Below are 23,818 nucleotides of genomic sequence, written 5' to 3' on the forward strand. Positions count from 1 at the left end.
ATGAATTAACGAAAGAAGCTAATTTAAAAGGCCATATAAAAATGTACACGCACGTGTATAACGCTATGTACATAACATATATAATAACAAGGGTAAAATAATGCTTAGGCGTGGGCACGCACAATACATAATAGTGGGGTATACTCTGATATACCACGCGCACAATTTTGACATACTTGCATAATGTATGTAAACATATACATATACATACGCATATGCTTACGCGTATACATATATTGTAGCCAAAGGGCAATTCAAAAAACTCGAACATTAATTAAAAACATACATAAGGCTTACGCATAAGGTTTACGCATAAGGTGATGCATAAAGCTGGCCATAAAATTGATACATAAGGATGATACATAAGGGTGATACATAAAGATGATGCATAAAATCGATACATAAAGTTGAAGAATCCTCAACACCTGCAGTTGTACCTCGTTTCAATTGGAAAAATAAAAATTTGTGAAAGAAAAAAATGCAAAATATGTTTGCCAAACTTTTTTTTTTTTTTTTTATTTGCTTCTCGTTGTAACATCCATTTATGTAGCTTTACTATTCCTCTTCATTTTTTTACCCGCAATTTCACCCGAAGGGGTACCCGATTTTTTATGTGGCTGCTTTTGCTCGTGTTCAAAAACTAGGCGCACGCACGCAATGCATAGCCAAGTAAACGAATAATATGATATATGCGTACCAGCTTGCACTCATACGGTATGTACATATCTGCACAAATGGCACATAAATATTATTACATACAGGGAGAGGGTAAATATGGAGCCAAGTCCCTCAAGTGCACAACTTCACAAATCAGAGTGACACAGAGGAACAGTTGAGCTGAATGACGTTTGGGGGGGTAGGCAAATTAAAAAAAAAATGCAAGGTATAACACAACGAATATGTACGCGCATGTTTATTTATGTACATGTATATTTGCATACACGTACACTACACTGATGGTAAGGGGAAGGTGAAAGGCATAAAGGTGATCTTATCAAAAAGGCCACATAAAAAATGCTCACATGTTAAAAAATAGTTAATTGGTTTTTTTACTTTTAACAAGCAGGTGTTGCAGGTAAATAATAACATAAATGGGATTACTTCTTCACGTCGTTTAATATGAAAAAAGGGTCATGTATATATTTTTGAATTACCACGGGGTGGCCCGGATTGTCATACATGTGTGCGGATAGTTTATATATGAATTGTGCGTTAGCTTATACACGTGAGGGACGTAAGCACATTTTTGCGGTTCTTCCTGTTACCCTCGCGGGGAGTTGTTTCTTCTATTATTATTATTATTATTATTATTACTATTATTATTACTATTTTTTTATTATCCTTTTTGTTGCTATCTTTTTTACTACTAATTTTTTTACTTTGCATCCCTTTTTTGAGTTGTTCAAAAATGTAGAAAAGAGTTTGTAGCTTAGAAGGCAGGGGCAAAATGCGCATGTGTGATGCCAAGGTGGGGATGGGGTGATCGTCCCAGGTGAGCAGCTTAGATGTACATTTTTAGGTGCGCTTCAAAGGCACAAAATCGCTTCTTCGCCTGTACGTAGCTCCTAAACGCGCCGGGTTATATTATTGCGCATATGGGGCAAACACGCAAACGTATTGCATAAACAAACACAGCTCAACTGTTTTCTTTTCTAATCATTTAAGTGAACACCTCGACCGCAAAGAGGCTTACCTTCAAAATGGCTTACATTACAACGCGTATGCTTTTTTTTTTTTTTACCCCATTTTCGAAAAGGGTTTTTTTTTAAATGAGAATGTTGCGCCAAATGCAGATACGTACGCGGCGCATGCCTAAACTGTGTATATATTTATTTACAAGTCCAGGTATTATGCATATATCTTCTAGGGGGATATTTACAAAATACCGCTTTATACATTTTACATGTTAAAAAAGAATCACTCCCCTTCCAGCCCCACACAGTGGAACCCTATATATTTAAGTACACTCTTAACATTCCGCTTATGTGAAAAATCTCGAAAAATGAGAAAATGGTTAACTACCCCCGATGAGGTACCAAGCGGGGTTACCAAAGTAAAGCTCTCCCGACCTCTTTATACGTCAAAAAAGGGCATATAAAAAATGTACCCACGTAGCGTCAATTATTCACACAGCACATAACGCTTTACGCGTATGTTCGTGCGTAAACACTTTCGCGCATCTGTGCTGATGGTAGCGAGTGCAAGTGCATTGCCCCATCGGGGTATGTGATGCAGCAGGTGGTATCCCTCGTTGATATGGGTCCCCCTAATGGTTAAGACAGCACCCCACTTCATCCTACATATAACGCTAGCGTAAATACGAACTCAGTTTTAGTTCTAACTGGCGGAATGGCATAAATAAAATAAATTAATGTAAAAGTAAAAGGGTTATCTGTGCAAGGCTTCAAAACAAGCCACCAACTTAGGGAACCCTCCTCCCCAGTTCATCAAATTTGACCCGTAGAAAAAAGCAACGTAATGAACCGAAAAGGGAAATTCATAAAATTGCAACGATGGGGGGAGGTATATATATTATAAGCCAAAGCAAAGTACATAGTAAGTAGCTTGTTCTTTTCTGGAGACAAATGTTCCATGTATAAATGCTTTTATGCCACAGGTGAGGCTTACGTATATAGTGAGAAGCGATTTGCTAACGATGCGTTTATACACCTCTTTAAAGGGGGGAGTAAAAATGCTTGGGAACTCAACAGTCATAGGAAGGCAATAGGCGTAAAAGTAATTTAACGACAACAATTTCAATACGTGTTGTATTTATACACACACCCGATCCCTTTGCGGACATTAATTTTGAGCAAGTGCCCATATTCACCAAATGAACTGCTATGTGTGCCACGTTCAAAGAGCATATTTGAAAACACTTAGGTTTGATCGTTATGTGTGCCCTTTATCTTTAACGTTAGCTATTTTTCCGGGTAACAAAAGCGACTTTTTCACTACTTAAACTACGCGCATGTCATACGAGGATTTACCTGTAACGAATTAAGGCAACTTTTCTTGTCACAATTTTTTTTTTTTTTAACCTCCCTTATTGTCGCATTTGTGTGCGCATGTGTTGGTAGTTTTTCTACCAATCTGCCATTTTTGAACTAACTCCCTGGTCACATGGCAAAACAAAAGCGCACGTGCTCCATTTTGTTGTTTACGCAACTCTATTTGTTGCCTTTGCTGTGGGTGACTTCACTATAGCTTATGCTTCGCACGCGGAAGCAGAATGGGCACCTTTCTTGCGACTAGCGCTTCAGCCTTTGCAGGTCCACACATGCGTATTTATATCTTTGTAACTTTTCTACTCATGTTAAAGGCACACTTCAAATGATCACACTTTTGTCACAAATGAAAGAGAAAGAAGCCCCTAAGAATGCCCCACCTCCGCAAGTAGGTATCGTCCGCGTGCCACTATACGGAAAGGCGAATAGAACAGTATGCATATGGTATGCCCACATGTAGGAAGTCCCCCCTTGGGATGTATTTACTCAAGCACAAGCAGCTATTCTTGGGTGTTTACAAAAAGTGGGGGGTTCCAACATTTTGTAGTAGAAATAAATTACCACGCAGATCGCTGCTTTATGTTAAACTCCTTGCGTTTGGGTTTTTTTCCCCAAGTCCTGTGCGTTGTACAAACGGTGAAGCTAACTCTAAAGGGGGGTTTAACTCTCTTGGCTTTCTTATCCTTCATGCCTTTCTTATTTTTGCCCTCCCCCAACCGTACAGCTGTTCACGCCGCACTCTAAGGGGCTCCTTAAACGGCGCCTAAGCAGCTAAAACTCAGCGCATCATAAAGAAGGTTAAACGAGGGTACCTTTTTCGCTCACCTCACTGCGAAATATTTTTAAGGCAAGAAAAAGGAAACCCTCTTTAACTTAAAAATTTGGCAAAAAAAAATAAAAAAAATATTTAATGCATACTGAAACACCCCTCGCGAAGTAACATCCGCCGCAAAAGCCTGCACTTGTTCTGCGCTATGCGCGCCGTTTGAATGACAAACGGCATAAGCCATAAGGTGAACCTTTCCCTGGAGGTCGCTCCAAGTGAGTCACTATATTGACAGTTTTTTATTCCATTTATTCGCTTTTATAATAATTTTTTTGCTAGTGTTTTTTTTAAAAAAAAAAGAGAAAAAAAAAAAAAAAACTATGTACGGTGCAACAATGATCTTTAAATGCTTATAGGCGTTTTATTTTTAAATTTATCTTTCATATAAATATTGAATAATTAAAAAAAAAAGTAGACATAAGGAAATAATTTTAAGAAATTGCATGTATCGACGTATACACACATGTGTTCGTTTTATTAATAATTTTCTTTTACACGTTTTGAATGCATTCGTTCTCTATTGCTGCGTGTACTGAAACATAAATACACTGATGTGAAAATATATACACGTGTGTGCATATATGCATACGTACGCATATGTATATACACACACGTATGAGCATATATATATACACATACATACGTACGTACGTGCGTGCATATGCTTGCGCATCAGGAGTTAAAAATGCAGTTAAATTCAAAATAGTTAAGGCGTGTTTTGTTTTAAAAAACAGGTTCACTAGTTAGTTTCACAATTGTTAAAAAGTTGATAAAATTGCAAGATGAATGGTCAAATATATATGCCATCTTATTTGAAGACTTTTTTTTTTTTTTTTCTTTTTTTTTTTTTTTTTTATAAATGCGTAAGTGGAGTAGTGTATCCCGTTGGTAATATCCATTTTTTATAATGCCATAAAACGTTCCATACGGGGGGTACTTAATAAAAGCGTGCGCGTGCAGCTATATATATGTTTGGACCCATAACTACAATACGCAGTGAGGGGTGGGGGATATATACCTTTGTATTTCCCATGATGTTTGAAAAACAATTGCTGCCTTACGTCTATGCACCACTGGTGGTGTACTTTGTTACGGCCTTGGTTCCTTCAGAGACAGCGTGTTTTGACAATTCTCCAGGCAAAAGTAACCTAACGGCAGTCTGAATTTCACGTGATGACAAGGTTCTCTTTTTATTATAACGAATTAGTCTAGTTGCTTCGGTAACTAATCTGTCAAATATATCATTAATGAAAGAATTCATAATATTCATGCTTTTTTTCGTCACACCAGTTTCTGGATGCACTTGTTTTAAAACTTTAAAAATGTAAAGTGAAAATGACTCTGTTCTTCTTTTTCTCTTATGCCTTGGTCCCAAGGTTTTTCCTGCAGTTTTCTTTGCAGCTTGGGATTTTTGAGCTGGTCCTTTTCCTGACATTTTTTGTTATTTGGTACAGAAAAAAGAAATCTTCTTTTTTTAGCCAACTTTATTTATAAAAAAAAAAAAAGGAAATTTCCTGTTATTTCCGCAGAATTTTACTATATAACTTTAATTAAATTCTCTCAGCTTTTTATTCAAAATGGGAGGAAGAATTGACATTACAATGCAATTGTTTTTTTAACAAAAATGGGTTAAATGTGAAAAAGGGAAAAAAAGGGAAAACGAAAAACAGGAAAAAGAAAAAAGGAAAAGAAAAAAGGAAACAAGAAAAAAGGAAACAAGAAAAAAAAGAAACAAGAAAAAAGAAACAGGAAAAAAAAGAAAAAGCAAAAAAGAAACAAGAAAAAAAAGAAAATTTACGTTAACTACTTATTTCGTACCAACGAGAAATTTAATGTAAAATAAAAAATATATACGTAAGGTTTTTGTTAAGCGTGTTACATAATATGTACAATATGTACCTGTACAAGAAAGTACATTCTTTGCAATGCAAAAAAAAAAAAAGTTGACAAAAGGGAACACGTAAACGTATATATAAATGCATAAACGTATAAATATGCAAATACGCAAATATGTAAATATATGCGTTTTACTTGTATCCAAACACAGCACAATTTTTCCTTAAACAAGAAATATTTTTTCATGCAAAAAAAAAAATGTTAAAAATTTAAGATTTAACGCATACTAAATGGTGACAGGAAAAATAATTATATATAAGTGAAAATATCCGAACGCACAAGGGGGCGTACTGCAAGTGCGCATGTATAATTGCGTACACGATGTGATGGGCGTGAATATGTAAACAAATAAACAAATATATACATATGCGTATATACATATATACTATATATATTTATTTGTTTATACATTTTTATGTGCGTATTTATATATTTGTACTTTTGCGCTGTGCGCGGACTAAAAGTAAAATTTGCGCGGCAACCGAATTGAGTACACGGTGTACGTTACCGTTCAATTACTTATACACGCTTGGTTGTCACATGGCCTGGTCACATTTTATTTTTTGTAAAATTCGCACACTGTCTTCATACACTAAAAAGTGAGGAAAAACCCCTAACCCCTTGGCCGTTGCGCGTAAACATGCGTTGCCCGCGAGTTTATGCGAAATGTACGTTTTTCTGCTCACCTTTGTGACATGTGTATACGTGAGGGTGTACAGGCGGAATTAACATGTGCGCATTAAAGTTCGCGCAAAAAAGTACGAATTATGCGATATATGCAATATGTGCTGCACAAACGGGTACGCTGCCGCGCAACTGCCACTGGGGAAACCTGGTCCGGCTGAAAAGCAAACTATTTTGCCATTTCACTTACCATTTTGATTGCTGGTTGGTAAATTGGAATGTTCATGGCAAAAAAATGTGATCAGTTTCGCAACCATGCGTTTTACCATTGCGACATTACAGGGGTAATGTGCTGAACTGCGCTTTCACCTCATGGGGTACTATAATACCGCATTGTGCATACATGCTGGGTCATTTGGTTAATTTTGTTCATTTTGTCCCAATTTGATCACAAAAAAAAAAAATACAGAAGGAAGAAGTATTTCCATAATTATATCGTTTTGCACCAATTGTCCCTTTGAACATGATATAATTGCGCACTATTTTTTTTTTTTATACGATTTTCACGTATTGCTATTTTCTTATTTTCACCAAATTGCGCATTTTTTCCTTTTGCAATTTTGGAAATTTACTCTGCTACTCACGTTTAAACGATTAAATTGAGAAAGTGGAAAGAAAATGAAAAATGTTGATATGTACCATGTGTTGCCTTTTTACAAATTAAGCAACACGAAAATTTCCCCTTTTTCTGCGCATAAAATGTGCGCACATGGACAAAAAAAAAATGACAATTTCCACAGCAGGTTATAATTTAAGGCGTTCAAGGGAGCACACCTTCCTTGTACACATGTGTGAGTTGCGATTAACCAGTGGAAAACAGAAAAAAAAAAAAAATTGCGTAAATCTCCATTTAATAGAACAATTGGTGTTTCCTTAAAGCTGTGCAAAAGTAGGGAAGCGTGTGTGTCCCATTTGACGGCTAGGTTTTGCCTTGCTTTGTATTCCTTCTTCTCCATCATTACATGCGTATGCGCAGGGTCACTCGTTTCGCAGCACTCCGCGTATGTACTTATGCACACACATACGCACACACACATTTGCACATGCGCGTGTGCACGTGCATACCCTTTTGAGCACCCACTTTACACACATGTGAGGCCCGGCAGCACTCACGGAGCGATTTACCCACACTGCTCAACTGCGCAATGCGCGAATTTCGTAAACCAAATGTGTGTGCAAATTAAATTTCCGCACATGTGAGAGGCAGCAAAAACGTTTTCGTGCCAAGGGGTTACTCATCCGCGCTTTAACGTCCATTGCGGGGTTGTAAGCTTAATTTGTCCCTTTTTTTCAATTTGGCCAAGTGCATTTAACGATATAGGGAAAATTGCTCACCCAAAATTTGCCTAATTTAGTTTAACTCATTGTAGCGCAGTTTAATCTGTGTTGAGCGAGTGTTTCCCCATTTGGGAGGCACATTTTTTTGGTTTGTTCATAATGGGTCGTACCTTTAAGCGCGCCCAGCTCTCCGCAGTTATGCAGCTCATAATGACCCTCTTCAGCCAAACAAATGAGCGGAAAAAAAAAAAAAAAAAGTTTTCTTTATCTTTCGAATTTTAAAGTACCTGTCATTTTCTTACGCGTTCTTTAGACAAATGTACATTTTATAAAAAGAACAATGACGTGAAGAACGCACTTGTACTACAAGCATTTTAGCGTTACTTAGGTTGATAAAAAAAAATAATTTTTAAAGGTGAAAAAGCGGAAGGTTTAGCAAAGTCTAAGGCTAAGCTAAAGAAGCCCGCACAATTGAATGGTCCCTGTCAATTGTTTTAAAAAAAAATGGTAAGGTTGTAGTGGTATACATTCTGGAATTCCCCCCTGAGGAATGGCGCCTGCTTAATGATGGCCCCAATTTTGCGGCAAGGTATGCGCATCCGCACGTGCCTTCCCTCTCGTAGATAGCCAACTTTTGCACACAAGCAATGTGCGTGGTTTAATGAGTCTCCGAGGGGCAAAGGAAATTAGTTGGATCCATGCTGTGCCATTTATTGGCGTATAGAATGTTCAGTCTACTCATTCCTTGGGATTATTGCTTCCTAACTAATTGTTCTTGCATCCCGTGGTTCAAAGAGGGCACGACATGTATGCCTGTATGTGTGCATTCATGTATGTAGGTATTCATGTATGTATTTTTTCCCCCCTTTGCTCTATGTTGTGTGCAAAGGAGCAAAATGGGGGGGAAGCCCATCCATAGGCGAATAGCCAAAGTGTGAATCATCATCATTATTCTATCGCGCGCTTGCCGCAAATTTCCCGTTTATTTTTTTTTCCGTTCTAGTTTGGAGTCACCCCCCAACAGTTTTTTTTTCTTTTTTTTTTTTTTTTTTTTTTTTTTTCCCCTTTTCAGAAAGCTTCATTAATTTTTGAAAAAACGTGCTGCGTTGCAAAATTCGACACGCAGTTATTTTTCTTCTGTTCTAACAAGTCAAACTCTAATCCCCTCTGTTTATCTACATACGGAATGATAAAGTTACCGACCAGATCTTTTACTACGAGTTTGTTATTTTCATCACTATTATTATCTAATGAGTTGTAAATTTCGTTGAGCTGTTCAGCTTTTTTTTTGGTCCTTATCAGAGCTTCTTCCTTCGATGCGTCATTGATAGCTTTACTTAAAATATCCTCCAGGTACGAATCAACGGTCTGGTTATTAAGTCCCATAATTTCGTTGAATATATAATCTTCCTTTTCTCTTAATAAAAACTCAGCTTGTCTTTTCCCCTTTTCTTTGCATTCCTTTAATCTTCTTTCCCTTTCTGCATATTTGACGAGCACGGCTATTTTCCTTTCTTCTTCATATTTCTCCAATTCGTTGGATAGCGAATCTAGCAACTCGGATATGTATTTGCCTTGCACATTTTCTAAGTAAGAATCGACTTTTATTTCTTCAAAATTTTCCTTTTCAAATAGATCCTTATCCTTTGCACTAATTTGATCTATTTTTTCGTACGCTTTTAATTCTTCAATTAAATCGCTGTAAGATTGTTTTCCATCATTCATCAACATTTTTATGGCTTTTCCCCTGAGCAAATTTTGTAACTGCAAAATGTTTTTTTCGAAAATGTCTTGCTGAGCGGACTTTACCTCTATCGTGGGGAAGTTAATTTTCATGCACTGAGTTTTTTTTTGCGTTTTGAAGGATTCTCCCAACACGTATTCGTCTGACGTGTATTTGCTTTCCTCTTTATTTAAATATCTGTAAAACGTGTCAATGATTTGCTTATTCTTTTTCTCTTCATATTTAGAGAACTGATCGTGTTTCTTTTTCCCCTGTGTGTATTTGGACGATTTATCCAAATCGATGTCCAGTTCGTTGAGGTCATTCAGGTTGAGGAGGTTGTCAATTTTGTTTGACGTCCTTTCGTTTATTTTTTTTGGGACGGTTCCATTTCGTTCCAATTCTAAGTTGTAGCTTGAAGTGTGATCATTCATATGATCGACTATATCCGTTTTTTCATTAAAAATTGTTTTGAGATTATTTTTTCTTTCTACAAATAAATTTCTCATATCTCTTGCTTTTTCCTTTTCAAAATTTTCGATAATTTTATCCTTATTTTTATCTCTATTTTGAACAATTTTTTCGACTTCGTAGAATATTTTATCTGCCTTTTCTGTGTCTCTTTGTACCATTACTTTTTTTAACAATTTCATTTTTTTTTCTTGTAATTCTTTTATTCTTTTTTCCCTGTCCGCCCATTCGTGGTATTCTATTTCTTCCAGGATTCTTCTCTTTTCTTGTAAATTTTTGATATTTTCATTTTTACTGATTTGCTCTTCCAGCATTCTTTTTTCTTTTAATTTTCTGACAATTTGGATATTTTCGCTGTTAACTGATAGGTTCTTTTCAAGGCAGATGTTGGCCAATTCTTTTATTTCTTTTTTTTTCTGTTCTATCTGATCACTTTCGTTGGTTGCTCCGTCCGCCTGTGCGGAATTATCTCTCGTCCCTGCGTTGGCATCGTTCTCAGTTTCTGCCCTTTCGCGTTCTTCTTTCTGGGCAGTATGGCCACTTACATGCTTTGTGGAAGTGTCCTTACTAGACAGCTGCGTCTTCCCCCCACTGTCCGTAATTACGTTCGATTTTCCCTTTAACTTTTCATTTAGCTTTTTGCTTGTATAGTAGATGTTGGTAGCCTCCCTATTTCTGCGGCTAATATTTTTTCTGTTCTCATCAATTAGAGCATTTTCATCATTTTTGTCATTTTCGCCGAACCTTTTTTGCACCCTTGGTTTCATGTAATTGCTCATTTTGCCGGGGCGACGCGGTTACGAGGAGAGCGAATTCGGCTCGCCCAGAAGAGGAGGAATTTTCTTTTTTTTTTGCTAATTTGGCAAAAATGCGCAAAAGGGTAAAGCAATTTGGGCACGTTTATGCTTAATGTGTGGGTTTTCCCCTACAGGCAGTTTTATTTTTACTTTCCTTTTGCTTAAAATAGGATGTTAGCTTACAATAGGTTAACTGTGAACGGCCCTTTTTACTCCAATTTTTACGTTAAAATTGTCAAAGAACGTAACAATGATACTTGCGCGAATTAAAAAAAAAAAAAATCGCGTAGACAAACATTTTAGCGTTTAAGACGCTGGGGGAAAAAATTATCCATTTTTTATCGTTGCACATGGGAACGTATACTCAATTTTAGTTTTTTAAACTGCGGTAGGAATAGGGATCGTGTGGGGTGTATAAGAGAAAACCTGTTTTCTTTCAATGGAAAGTTTTTTTTCCTTTTTTCCTTTTTTTTTACCTATTAGAGAGCTGCCTATCGCGCATCCTTTATTTTTATTGCCAGACAGGATTAAAATTGGGCGGTAGATTTTTATAAAGGGCTAAGCTCACAATTTTAGCCACACGTTGATGCACATTTTAGTTTTATTCAAGTTCGGATCAGAAGCTTTCTACCTCCTCTTAACCATTTTGGAAAGAAAAAAAAAAAACGTCACAGTGGGAAATGCATAAAAACCACTGTGCTATGCAAAGTGATACGCTAGAAGTATTCTCCCCCAAAAGAGCAGATAATGAGCGTGCTTCATTACCAAATGAATCACCTTCTGGATATCATTTCGTTTGGGGAAGGATGCAAAGCTGCGTTATATTATAACTTCAAACGGACGACTTTTTCTATTTTTTTTCCACTCCTCAACCGTGTGTAAACAGTAATGCTTACGAATTGTTTAAAAAAAAAAAAAAAAAAAAAAAGCAAATGTCTACGCCCACTTCTTTTATCACGCTGTATTGGTTTCACCAGGATGGCAAAGGCGTTGCCCGCTGATTAATTTAACCACTTCCGTGTGCTTATGGCAGGTGTGAACTTACAACAGTGTACACGTCTTAGGGGGTCATTCTCTTTACCTTTCTTAATTTTCAAGCCCCATCCTCGACATCGCGCTTTGTGCACATAAGTACATATGCATATAATAACCGTTCGCAAAGAATGCATAAGTGGGCTCGCTTAAATTTTCCAAGAACGCGAGGGGGAATTTTTCCTACATAAGAGAATATGCGGATGTACGTAATACAAATATGCTTTGCGTAAGCATACATGCTCGCTTCTTTCCTCATTGTGCCCGTTTCCCGCGCTCCATCTCAGATGATGATGATGACGGGGAAAAAATAAAATTCCGCCTCTCTAAAGGTATTAAGAAAAATGCCAAAAAGTGATTTGTTTGTCATTTGCGTAATTATTTGGTATGCCCCAATATGCGTATTTTTATACACGCGCGTAAACGCGTTTTTTTTATGTGCAGCAAAACATACATATTAAAGAATTAACATTTTTTTTTTTCTTTACGCATGTATTGTTTTTTTTTTTTTTTTTTTTCCAAAGTGAAGGAAAACATTTTCGAAAGCATTTTATTCCTTTAAATTTGTTCGATATATATATGCATACTTATGCGTTTACGTACGTGGGCATAATTATATTTCCATTTTTAATGCGCTGTTTGATTTCACTTTTTTTTCGTGTTCAGAGCAAATGTATTTGAGTTTCGCGTAGCTAAGGAAAATGCGTTCTTTGGCGCGTGGATTAACCTCCAATTCGGCCTTTTTCCCGCATACTCAAACCGTATACATACATGTAATATATTTTTATATGTATATGTGCTCCCCCTCCCCCCTGTGTTGTTTGATCGCTTCCCCCCCATTTTTATGCCTCTGAGCGAGTTAAAAAAAACAAAGGTCAAAGATGAATTTTTTTTCAAGCAAACCGAATATAAGGAGCACGAAATCTGAAGTCATCCACAAGGCAAACAACAACAGTGCTGGCGGTAACAATGTTGGAGGTAACAATGTTGGAGGCAACAGTGTCGGCGGCAACAGTGTCGGCGGCAACAGTGTCGGAGGCAACCATGTTGGGGGAAACCAGGTTGGCAGCCACCAGTTGGGCAGCCACCAATTGAGCAGCCACAACGTAGGCCCGAACGGTAAAATGCAAAATGACGCGGGCAGTGGCAACTTCCTACTTGAAGATAGCAATGGCTTCGCGTACTCCAACTGTGACGCGGATAAACGGTCAGAAATCCACTACAGTAATAAGGCGTACGACCCACAGTATAGCATGTACATGAATAAAATGGCAAACGGGGTGAGGTCTACGAGAAACCACACGTCTTCCCACAGAATATGTTCCCCCAGATCGCAGTCCATAAATCTGTTCGCTCCAAAAGTGAACAGGACATCCAACATTTCGAGAAATTTTGATGACAGACTGTCGTACATTTCGTTCTACACCAATAGCAAAAACAACCTGAGCAAGACGTCCATCCTGGAGTCTAATGATAGCTTTAAAACGCAAGCCAATTCGCAAATCGTGGAGCAATCCCTAGACCTACTTAAACATCTAGTCAATCAGGAAAATAGGGAGCAGTACCTATCCGCGCAAGAAAAAGATAAAAAAAATAAATTAATATTAAAACTAATCGATCAAGCTAAAAGAAATGATGAAAAGGCAGAAGTGTCGCAAACAGATTGTGCCAGTAACAATTCCATTGATAATTACCAAAAAAGAATGGACATGCTACATTTAAAATTTATGAAATTAAAAAATGAATATTCCCAACTGAACAACGAAAATGTTATCCTAAAAAAACAGATAAAGAATATAAAAGACAATTATCATATGATAAATCCGAAAAGCGCTACGGTGTCCTTTCCCCGGGGACCCATGCAGGAGGAGGCACTTCGAAGTAATGACAGCGGGAACAGCAGCAACATCAGCAACGTCAGCAACGTTAGCAATGTTAGCAATATTAGAAATGTTAATAATGAGCAGAAGATGAGACAGCAACAGGGGGGAAGACTAATGTTAAACAAAACCACGAGTATTAGCAGCATACAACTACCTGTGATTCCCCCAGTTGCAAAGAAAAAATTAGTAGACTGTCAAGTTCAAACTGAGTGCACTTTAGCGAGTCCATTGCCAGACAGACCCGATGATACCAAAGTGGGAGGTTCCCACTCCACCTTCAACGTGAATGGGAACAATTCTAATTCCAACCTGTTAAATGATAACCATCTTAGCAAATTAAGAGAACAAATCAGAAAGGAAGTTACACAAGAAGTCACAAACAAATTGGAGCAAAAGTACAAAGACGAACTGCTCACGCTGAGACAGACCATAGCGAATAATAAGATGAATAACCAAAATATTGCCGAAGGAATTTCCATTGATAACCTCCTCAGCAACACTAAGCATAAACTGGATGAACAAATAAGTGAGACAATTAACATGTATAAAAATAACCTTTTTGATCACTTTAAGGAATTAATAAATGCAGCTAGCGAGGGAGGGAAAAACACAGTTCAGATGGATTGCAAGGGGGATGGAAGTCCTAATGAAAAGGTGAACATCGGTGTGGATAACTTTGCTTCCCTCTCTGTTAACGACAAAATTAATGAATGCATAAGCTTGTTTGAAAGTATCACCAAGGAAAAAATGAGCTCTAGAAAGATAAAGGAGAAGGGGCTCGCAAACAGTACTAACATTATCAGCGCCCTTAACAACATAAACACAGACATAAACGACATTGACAATATGATCGATAACCTGCATGCGAATATCGGTCGGACTCACTTTTCGGACGATGCAGAGAGCTGCCCAGGAGAATTGGACCTTTTGGGGAAGGCCACCTCCGTTAGTGACGATTTAGAGGTGGAGGAAGAGGCCAGTCGTAGATCATTAAGTGCAGCGCATGAAATTGGCGGAGAAGGCGAACTGAAGGGGGAAGTGACCACGGGTAGGGATAAGGCGAGAAGAGCCCCCAAAAGGAGAGACAAAATTGGGGATAACATTGACGGTCCGGCGTCTGTTCGTAGTGATGGCCCGGCGTCTGTTCGTAGTGATGGCCCTGTATCAGTTCGTAGTGATGGCCCGGCGTCTGTTCATAGCGATGGTGGTACGTCCACTCGCAAGGGGAGAAACAGCGCCGAGGGAGACCCCTCCCACAGGAGTAACTTCCACCTGGATAGCCCCCCATCCGATGGCAAGATTGACGTGATGGGCAGTATGACCATGGAGATTAATCCCTTTTTGGAAGAGACAGCTGAGGGTGGAGAAGAACGTTCGAGCGAGGTAAAAATGAAAAATACGAATATTATTATGCATCATTCGGAGGGTGACCCATCAAGTGGTAATCACATCGGTGTGCATTACGTGCATTCCGACGTGCCTGTGGATCATCACGCGGGGGGGGAGGCGAATGGTCACAACGTTATGCACACTGTAGAAGGCATGGCGGAACAACGTTTTAATAATGAGGAGATGCTCGATGGAGAGCAAACCTCCCATAACTTAGCACCGAACGATAACAATACGTATGACCATCCCGAGGGGGACTTCCCAAAAGGGAAAGACGACGAAGGCATACCCGCACAATCACCTGATGATAAAAACAAAGATAGCGTAGACACTGAAAAGGAAAAAAAAAAAAGCAAATGGAGGAATATTTTCTCCAGCAAAAAAACGAAAAAGAAAAACCTAAGTGACAATTTTGGCAATGACACAGAATTGTGGTCAAAAAATGAAAATGATGAAAAGGATGTTAAAGAAAACCCCAATGAGGAAAATCTTTACAACAGTGTCAGCGGCCCCAACGCGAATAACACCCTGTCCAATAATGTGCAAATTGAGGAGGGAGAAATAGACGTCATAACGAATGGTGCAAATGGTTGCAAGCAGATTGAAGGGTATGATGACGCACATAAATTTGTAAGTAGCGGTTATCCTGCTGACCAACCGTTTATGCACCCATCAGGAGGTGGAAACGGAGAGAAGGCTCCAAAAAGTGCGTTAAACGTAAATAAGGGAGACGAAGAATTCCACCAAGACGTTGCAAATGGAATGATGAATAACACCTTGGCAGTAAATGGTGCCAACCATCACTATGGCGGAGGCACACCCCCCCACAGCAGTAACGACAACCATTTCGACGGTCAGGAAAAGTTCAACCAGCATGAGGCCAACCCCTTTGATGGCAGCACCAGTAGAGCTCAAATGAACCCATTTAACCACGAAAATGGTGAAAATTTAGAAACTATTAACGCGTATAATGCATCCAATAGAAATAATCCATACATGCATCAAAGTAATAACGAAACAAGAAATGGACCCAATTTCCATGCCAAGGGGGACTACGCAGTTAACTGCTCTGTGTACTCGTACAACCCAGCTGCTAATAACAAAACGGGTTTTCCCTCTCCAAGCGAAGAAAGGTATGAGGAGAAGCCATTTTATGGGGATGAAAATAACAGTATAAACATTATGAACAGTAAAGAGGAGGTCTATCGAAATGATAACTTCCTATTTATAGAAAATAATAATAATAATAACGCTTTTGCGAAGCCTGCGGGGGCTTATCAAAATAGCCAAACTGCAAACTTCGCCAATTTTTACCACAACGATGTGGATGGTAATAAAGTAAACAGCGGATTGAATCATGCAGATAGGGTGAATAACCAGTACGATTTTTTTTACAATTTGAGCGAGGCCAATGGGGCAGGGCAGCAATACAACCCGTGGGGGCATCCGAACAGCCAGACTGCTTGCATAAACAGCTATAACGTGGAAGGCCAGTTTGGCGAAACGACGGAGAGAAGTCCTCCAAATTATTACAGCAAAACGGTTAATATAAAACGAGTAAATAGCAGTGCAATAAATATGACGAAGAACTCCACCTGTGATTTGTCGCAGAGTGACCAAGTCAAATTATCCACGAAGAGCGAAGTGCACTATAATTCATTCAAGGCACAAAAAAATAAAACAAAAAAAAATTTAGAAGACCTTTTTGCCTAGCCTACCGTGGTTTTCAGCCATTTTGGACTTTGAAAAATTTGCCAAGAGACCCGCGTCGCAGTTTGGTGTTTGTGCAGTTGGCTCGTTTTTCCCCTCCGCGGAGCGCTCAGCGCCAGGGCAGCATCCACTCCAGCTTCCCCCCTCATTTTTTCAGTGTTACGCAAAATTAAATTCGTTCATCTGGTTATCCGTACATGCGCATGTACAGACATATAAATATGTTTATATGTATGTATATATTTATATGTATACATTTATATGCATAGCGTGTGTACTTGTTTTGTCCCATTGTAAATTCCTTTTTTTTTGCACCTTCGTTTTGATGCAACGCTGCTTCCTTTTTTGTAAAGCCGTTCCGTTTCACTCACCTTTTTAATGCGCCCATGTTCACCACCAATGCGATGTGTACGTTGGCCAAAGTTTATAAATTTATTTTTAAGTTCCCTTTTGCGCTTTCGTCGGAATGCATGTTGCCCGTAATAGCGCGTAGGTTTCCTCTACGTGTGTTTATATGACGGGTCATCAACTGTTTTAATAGTATGTGCATATCCGTGTTTTCCTTTTTTTTTTTTTTTTTTTTGCCCTTCCCCCGAACTGATTGAAGTGCGTGCTGGGTGGTAAGCACATGCTGTGTATGTGTGCGAAGCTACACCGGTACATTTACATGTGTAACGTGTAGATTCCCTTACCGTTGCATGCGTATGTAGCGCTGTGCTGTGCTCACCATTGTCACAGCGCACGCGAACTTTGGCAGAAAAGAGCTTTATTATTTGATACAGTAATAACAACAATTCACATTTAAATTTTTGAATCACTTTAATGTTCCCCTCAAGGGAGGCAAGCAGGGCAACTACTTGTGTACCTATCTGCAGGTATGTACGTGCGGGGATGGATGTTCCGCCGCTCCCCCTGCGCACGTATAGGGGGGAGGCAAGTACGTCTTTGCAATATTTTTTCACGCGGTCTTTCACTTCTCTTCCTAGGGACATGCACTTTTGCTGCGCCAAAGGGTAGGCTCACAGCGAGGTGGTCACTCACGCAAGTACGCGCAAACGTAAAAACCGTATGTGCGTAGGCTCACGTGTGCTTAGCTTACGTACAAATGTATGTGTAGCATTTCAACGCCGCAATTCGCAATGGGAATAGCGGCGAATTGCCACAAACTGCTACAAATTGCTGCGAATTACTACGAATTACTGCAAACTGCTACAAATCGCTGCAAATCGCTGCAGCTTGCGCGTCCACTTAACCATCAACTTGCTAATTTTTTTTAACGTGTCCCCCCTGAAGTTGGCCCATTTCTGTACATGCGCCAAAACTGAGAAAATTTTTCGTGAAAGCATTCATCTGCGCTTCTCTAAATCGAATCGCCAAAATGGCAAAAAAAATGGGGGCAGTCGAATTATGTACTTACATAATAACGTATAATATGGCTATTCGCATTTTGCGCGAATGAGATGGTCACCTATAAAAAGTAAAAATCCCCCAGCAGTGGCCAATTTTTTGCTTACTAATTTATTTTGCGCCCCTGCGCTAGTGCAAATTGTTAATTTGTGCATATAAGATATGTATTAGGTGATTTATTATTATATGATTACACGACATTATATATGCTTTTTCGTGCTAAAAAAAAAAAAAAAGTGAAAAGGCTGAAGTGCTTTGGCTTCACTAACTCCCTTGGTGCCATGTTACTGGCAAAATGCAATTATAGCAAAGGCCCACGCTCCATGCAGAGCCCTTCGTTGAGCGGATAACGCTTCGTTGAGCGGGTGACGCTTCATTAATCGGATGACCTTCACATTGTCCCTTCCCCATTCCATTGTCACCATGTTATAATGTTACAATTATGTACAATCCTCTTCACCCCGCGCGCGTCAGAGCTGCTATTTTTTGGGGCTATCCTTTTTGCATAGCCACCATTTCAGTTATATTGTTTTTTCTTCCTTCTGCCTCCCGGCGCGTTCCGCACCTCGTTATCACTTCTACCTCATTTTGTAACCCTTTCCGCTGGGCCCCTCTTTGTTTTTTCATTTATTTTTTTATTTTTCTACTTAATTTTTCTACTTTATTTTGCTTCATTTATTATTATTATTTTTTTTTCCCCGTTCACGCTTCCCAAATTATAATTTCCTGCCTATTGGAGATCCCCTTCTCGAAAGTGACGAGCCATTAGACCACCAGACCTTCCCCCCCTTTGCGGCAGATCACCAATGCGCCAGTACTTGGAATAATTCCCTCCTCTACATAAATTTGGACGCCCTTTTTTAGAAAAATGAAATTATTATATAACAAATGAAAATATTTAAAAGAAATAAAACTTTGGAGAAAGCGAATTTTGACAAAATAAATAATGTACAAATATATGGAGAAAATAAAATTCACTGCAAGGGGTTTTTCGTATCAGGGTAAGTGCCAACCGCTGGAGAGGCCCTTCAGCGGGTGTTAAACAAATGCATTTTTCTCCCCTTAAAATATGGGGAGAAAGGCGCAAAATAGCGTTCATCCGCATAGTTATATGGAAGTACTCATGTGTATAAATATGTGCGTACCTAGGGTGACACCCTCATTTGACCGCTTCGTTGCTCCCTCCTTGCAGACCGGCCTTTTTAACGGTTATCTCGTCCTTTCTTATGATATTAATCCCGGTTGCCATCTTCCACGCCTTTACCTCAACAGTAATGCGAAATGCCAAATGCGAAATGCGCAAGATGCAAATTTGGCACAAAATGGAGAGGTGGAAAGAGCGCTCATATGCGTGCGGAGCAGTTGTCAGAGGGTGATGAGTGTGTTATCCCCTCTTTGATGTGCCCCTTACTATTACGAAGCTTCTCTCTTATGATAGAATAACCCGCGCATATTGTTTACCCTCTTTTTTTTTCTTTTTTTTTGCTTCCCCCCCGCAGTGGCTCTTTGAAAAAGATATTTACTACGTCTCATTTCTCAACCTCTTCTTTTTCACACTGACCATTTACACCTTTTTTAAAACGAGTTTTATGGACCCTGGTATAATACCAAGACAGGTACTGGCCACCACGTTGGTAGAATATTCACGCGCATGTGTGGGAAGCTTTTTGCAGCTTTCTCATGTGGACCCCCCGATTGTTCAATCGCACACGTTGCGTGTTTTTTTTATTTGAAGAAAGGGCATCAATGTTTCTACGTGGACAATTCTATGTTGAATCTCCCCCCCCTTTGTGCAGAAATCCGTACTAAACATTTACGATGTGATAATCCAACAGTACCGGGAAACGCAACCGCCACGACAGAAGGAGGTTTTGATAAATGGGAATTTTTACAAGCTCAAGTATTGCTACACGTGTAACATATATAGGGGCATACGGACTGTGCACTGCTCCATTTGTGACAACTGCGTGGAGAAGTTCGACCACCACTGCCCCTGGTAATGCGCGCGCCTGCTTTGATAAGCGGCACGTGTATATGCATATGTATATATATGTGTATATGTACGTATATGCGTTCTCGCTTGTGCGTCCACCCCGCCAGCCGTACATAATCTCCTTTATGTGCGCTGCTCGGACGGTGCCCTCACGGTTATCCCCCCCCCCCCCCTTTCTACCGCTCAGGGTGGGCAACTGCATCGGGACGAGGAACTACAAATACTTCGTGTACTTCGTTTTTAACCTGTACATCCTGATATGCATAACTCTGGGGGCGAGTATTTACAAACTGACCATATGCATTAACAGCCTATCAGACCAGGGCTACAACACGGAGAAAATATTTATTCACATATGGCGCATGGCCACAGATAGCATCATTTTGATCATTTACACCATCCTAACCTTGTGGTTCGTCATAGGATTGCTGTGCTACCACATCTACACAATTGTGACGAATCAAACCACGTACGAGCAGATAAAGACCTTCTACCAAAACGATAATCCGTTTAATATCGGCGTTTTTAACAATATAAAGGAGATACTCTTCACGAAGACGAGGCCGTCCTACATCAATTTTGTAAACCCCCAGCTACAAGTCGTGGATAAGAAGTGCTCGCATCATGTAGTGGTCCTGAACGATGTAGCTATCAACATAGAGGAAGTGCAAACTGGTGACGATTCGCTCAGCAGTGGAGACAGAAGTGAGAAAAGGAAAAAATTCCCCTCCATTGAATCCCAAGTAGTAGACTCCAAATGGACCAAAAAGGGAAGAGACTATCATTCGAAAAATATTCTCGATAGCAAATGTAGAAGCAAAACGTACAACGTAAAGAAAAAGATAAAGAAGGAAAAGAGTTTAGAAGAATATGATATTACCAAACTGAGCAACATTTCCAATAAAGCAATTGAAAAAAATGCCACCCATTTGAAGAACGACAAGAATAAAAATACCAAGTTGAGCAAAATGAAATTATCTAATGTTAGGAAGAAGCATAGCTACTCCGAAGAATTAAGTAACGATTTTGAACAAATCAGTAAGTACACACAAAAAAGGATCATAAATTTGGATAACACCATAGGTTCTCTATTCATTAGGAACGACTTGTCATCCACGGGTAGCTCCAATAACGACATGTGCAGTGAGATATGCAACGAGAGCAGGGCCAGCTACGTAGGAGACGAAATGAATGCAGACGAACTGTATGAGTACCAGGATGATGATATCATTCGCCTGAACAGGAAAAGAGCCAACAATAATAACAACTACATCATTGTTATTAAGAACTGGAAGAGAGACAGCGAATGCTCTAGGAGCGGTATTAGCAAAGGGGGCCTAATTAGAAGCGGCTTGAGTAAGGACTGCCAGAGTAGAAGCAGTGTTGGAAAAAACAGCGCGGGAAAAAACGGCCTACGCAAAAAAGATACACACGATGGTGACTCCCTTGCTCGAGTGGGCCATTCGAAACAAATCAGACGGAAACAAATTAACTACGAAACAAAAATTAACTGCTTCAGCAACTTGACGCACGCGAGAAAAAAAGTAGAGTACCCAATTCTGTATAAGAAAAAATTCCCATTCATCCGAAAGTTTAAAAGCAAAGTGGAGACCTATTACGTGGTTAGATACGCCAACATAAATAAGAATGACTTTTCGACCTACTGCCAGCAGACCAGTGCCAACCTAGAAATGAATAGCGTCAAACAGATGAGCAAAATGAAGATGATAAAGAAGATAAACTACTTGCGGAAGCTGTTTTCGAGGAAGCGCCAGCACGGCAATGGTGGCCACAACAACCGGGGCAAGATCAAAATGTTCAGCACAGGCAAGAGTGCCACGCGGCAGGACGAGCCACTGTATCGCAGCGGCGATGGCAGCGGTGGCAGCGGTGGCAATGCCAAGAACGGACACGATGACTGCTCTGCCCTTGCGCAAGCCAACGAGAAGATTGTACTCAAAAAGAGGAGGAAGAAGAAAAGGATGATGGCCCTGCAGAAGGATGTCATCATCAGCATATATAATTATAAGCCCAATGAGAAGAGGGATAGACCCAAGCAGTGGGGCGCAAACTCTACCAAGTTGGGAAAAAACGAACCACATGAAAAGGAATCAGCGGGTCAAGTGGACCAAACGGGCGAACATAAACGCAGCAGCGGGGAGGAAGCTCCAGAGCTGTGCAAGCAAACCCAACTGCAACTCCAGGGAGACGCCTCCATCAAACATGCAGAAGAGAAACAAAAGAAATTGGACCTGAAGCTGCCCGCGTATTACCTCTCCGGAATTGACAACGTTGAGCTGGAAAATTTCAGCAAAATTTGCGAAATGAGGTACACCAAAATGTACAAGTGGAAATACAAGAAGATGCACAAGAGGATCCTGCGAAGGGAAAGAGTAAAACTGCTATCCAGGCCACATAAAAACATCCACTTGTATTATAACAACAAAAATTATTGCATTAACGAGTCTACAGACTGGCGTCAAAACAGTGAACTGTTAAGCGAGTACATGGACGCGAATCTTTACTTTGCGAGGATTAAAAAAAACAGTAAATTTGACAATTTAAAATTATTTAATTATTTAATTCATAAGCATAAACAGGATAAAGACCGCTCAGATAACAAAAAGAAAAGCAAAGCGTCCAAATTTTTTTATTTTTTCACATCCTTTGCGCTAATAATTAATTGTATACACATACCGTCTAGTAATGATAACGACTGATGATTTGGTATGGAAGCTCTGCTTGCCCCTTTTGTGTTATATATTTATTTATTTATGTTTTTTTTTTTTCTTTATTTTCTTTTCCCCATGGCCGTGATTTTTTGGGTTTAATTTGAAAAATGGGGCAGCAAAGTAGTAAGCAGCGCCGTGGCAGTTTCGCAGAAGTGCAAAATGGTCCAACGGGTGCGCTCGCCTAGTACACAGTATATACATATATATGTATATATACACATTTGTGTGTTTTTTTTTATTTTTTTTTGTTCTACTAACAAATAGAGTGTAGCCATGCAGTTGTGTATTCAACTTCACCCATCCATTTATCCATGCATTTTTTTCCCACCTAATAATGCTTTGTTTGAGCCATGAATAAAAGTCCGCCCATTTTTTTTTTTTTTTTTTTTTTTTTGCCCCGCATTTCATCTCCTGATCCATTTGTTTTTAATTTTACACATATGTATGTGAATATGTGTGCGTGCATATGAGCACATTTACTCCACTTGACATGGATCTCCACAAATGTGTCTGTATTCAACTCGATAATAACATTATCACCTTTTTTTTTTTATCGCAAAAAAGTTAGCTATTTAAAAGTTGCATCAAAAAAAAATTAAATTTTTTAATACACATCGGAAAGTGGAATAAGAGGGTGAGAGAAAAAAAAAAAATTAAATGGAAAAAGCGTCTTATCAGCCATGATAACAGATAGATTGCCTATCAAGGGTATTTTTTTTTTCCACATGAAGGGGCAGAAATGGCGGAAAATGGAAGAGGGAATAACTCCAATGGGAAGCATCCACTTCTGCCTATTCATCCCCCACCTCACCCCCTCTTTGTGACAGTTCGTTAAGTTTTCTACACGCTGGTGTCTTTATTTACCAGCTCGTTGAGCAGATCCTCGTAAATGATGTAGTCCGTCTTATACACTTTATCCTTCTGCCGATCGGGGGAGGCAATCATTTGTGTGTGCAGTGTCTCACGTAAGGAAAGCGTGTTAATTTGTC

At 39.3% G+C, this 23,818-nt stretch overlaps 5 protein-coding genes across 5 annotated transcripts, besides 9 other annotated features; 2 read left to right on the forward strand and 3 right to left on the reverse strand.

Moving 5' to 3' along the window:
• The first annotated feature begins 323 nt into the window (after window positions 1–323).
• Window positions 324–343: a microsatellite.
• A 1,978-nt stretch (window positions 344–2,321) lies between these two features.
• Window positions 2,322–2,377: a microsatellite.
• A 575-nt stretch (window positions 2,378–2,952) lies between these two features.
• On the reverse strand, window positions 2,953–3,857 carry PVX_122925 (hypothetical protein). Its single transcript, XM_001617098.1, has 2 exons — window positions 3,570–3,857; window positions 2,953–3,417 (listed from the first exon to the last, which is right to left on the reverse strand). The coding sequence occupies exons 1-2, from the start codon at window positions 3,695–3,697 to the stop codon at window positions 3,330–3,332; spliced, it is 216 nt and encodes a 71-aa protein (XP_001617148.1). The 5' UTR covers window positions 3,698–3,857; the 3' UTR covers window positions 2,953–3,329.
• Window positions 3,452–3,575: a microsatellite.
• Window positions 3,858–4,738: 881 nt separating the features above from the next.
• Window positions 4,739–5,899, reverse strand: PVX_122930 (histone H2B, putative). Its single transcript, XM_001617099.1, has one exon. The coding sequence runs from the start codon at window positions 5,267–5,269 to the stop codon at window positions 4,898–4,900; it is 372 nt and encodes a 123-aa protein (XP_001617149.1). The 5' UTR covers window positions 5,270–5,899; the 3' UTR covers window positions 4,739–4,897.
• A 942-nt stretch (window positions 5,900–6,841) lies between these two features.
• Window positions 6,842–6,882: a microsatellite.
• A 1,873-nt stretch (window positions 6,883–8,755) lies between these two features.
• On the reverse strand, window positions 8,756–10,946 carry PVX_122935 (hypothetical protein, conserved). The gene has a single exon (XM_001617100.1). The coding sequence runs from the start codon at window positions 10,663–10,665 to the stop codon at window positions 8,761–8,763; it is 1,905 nt and encodes a 634-aa protein (XP_001617150.1). The 5' UTR covers window positions 10,666–10,946; the 3' UTR covers window positions 8,756–8,760.
• Window positions 10,338–10,358: a microsatellite.
• A 945-nt stretch (window positions 10,947–11,891) lies between the features above and the next one.
• Window positions 11,892–11,928: a microsatellite.
• Window positions 11,929–12,235: 307 nt separating this feature from the next.
• PVX_122940 (hypothetical protein, conserved) lies at window positions 12,236–17,276 on the forward strand. The gene has a single exon (XM_001617101.1). It carries the CDS (start codon window positions 12,597–12,599, stop codon window positions 16,698–16,700), a length of 4,104 nt encoding a protein of 1,367 aa, XP_001617151.1. The 5' UTR covers window positions 12,236–12,596; the 3' UTR covers window positions 16,701–17,276.
• Window positions 14,090–14,132: a microsatellite.
• Window positions 14,575–14,596: a microsatellite.
• A 1,716-nt stretch (window positions 17,277–18,992) lies between the features above and the next one.
• PVX_122945 (hypothetical protein, conserved) lies at window positions 18,993–22,904 on the forward strand (the record flags this gene model as incomplete). Its single annotated transcript, XM_001617102.1, has 5 exons — window positions 18,993–19,105; window positions 19,297–19,375; window positions 19,604–19,720; window positions 19,901–20,100; window positions 20,285–22,904. The coding sequence occupies 5 exons, from the start codon at window positions 18,993–18,995 to the stop codon at window positions 22,815–22,817; spliced, it is 3,042 nt and encodes a 1,013-aa protein (XP_001617152.1). The 3' UTR covers window positions 22,818–22,904.
• Window positions 22,905–23,803: 899 nt separating this feature from the next.
• Window positions 23,804–23,818: part of a microsatellite that runs on past the window's edge.

This window comes from Plasmodium vivax, chromosome 14 (genome assembly GCF_000002415.2).
Source record: "Plasmodium vivax chromosome 14, whole genome shotgun sequence".
NCBI classification, from domain to species: domain Eukaryota; phylum Apicomplexa; class Aconoidasida; order Haemosporida; family Plasmodiidae; genus Plasmodium; species Plasmodium vivax.

Excerpts from the sequence above, each read along its gene's own strand:
- PVX_122930 (XM_001617099.1), bottom strand. The coding sequence starts at position 5,269 with ATGTCAGGAAAAGGACCAGCTCAAAAATCCCAAGCTGCAAAGAAAACT.
- PVX_122935 (XM_001617100.1), bottom strand. The coding sequence starts at position 10,665 with ATGAGCAATTACATGAAACCAAGGGTGCAAAAAAGGTTCGGCGAAAAT.
- PVX_122925 (XM_001617098.1), bottom strand. The coding sequence starts at position 3,697 with ATGAAGGATAAGAAAGCCAAGAGAGTTAAACCCCCCTTTAGAGTTAGC. Across the intron at positions 3,418-3,569 it reads ATAAAGCAGCGATCTGCGTG|TGGCACGCGGACGATACCTA; the intron begins GTAATTTATTTC and ends CTTTCCGTATAG.
- PVX_122940 (XM_001617101.1), top strand. The coding sequence starts at position 12,597 with ATGAATTTTTTTTCAAGCAAACCGAATATAAGGAGCACGAAATCTGAA.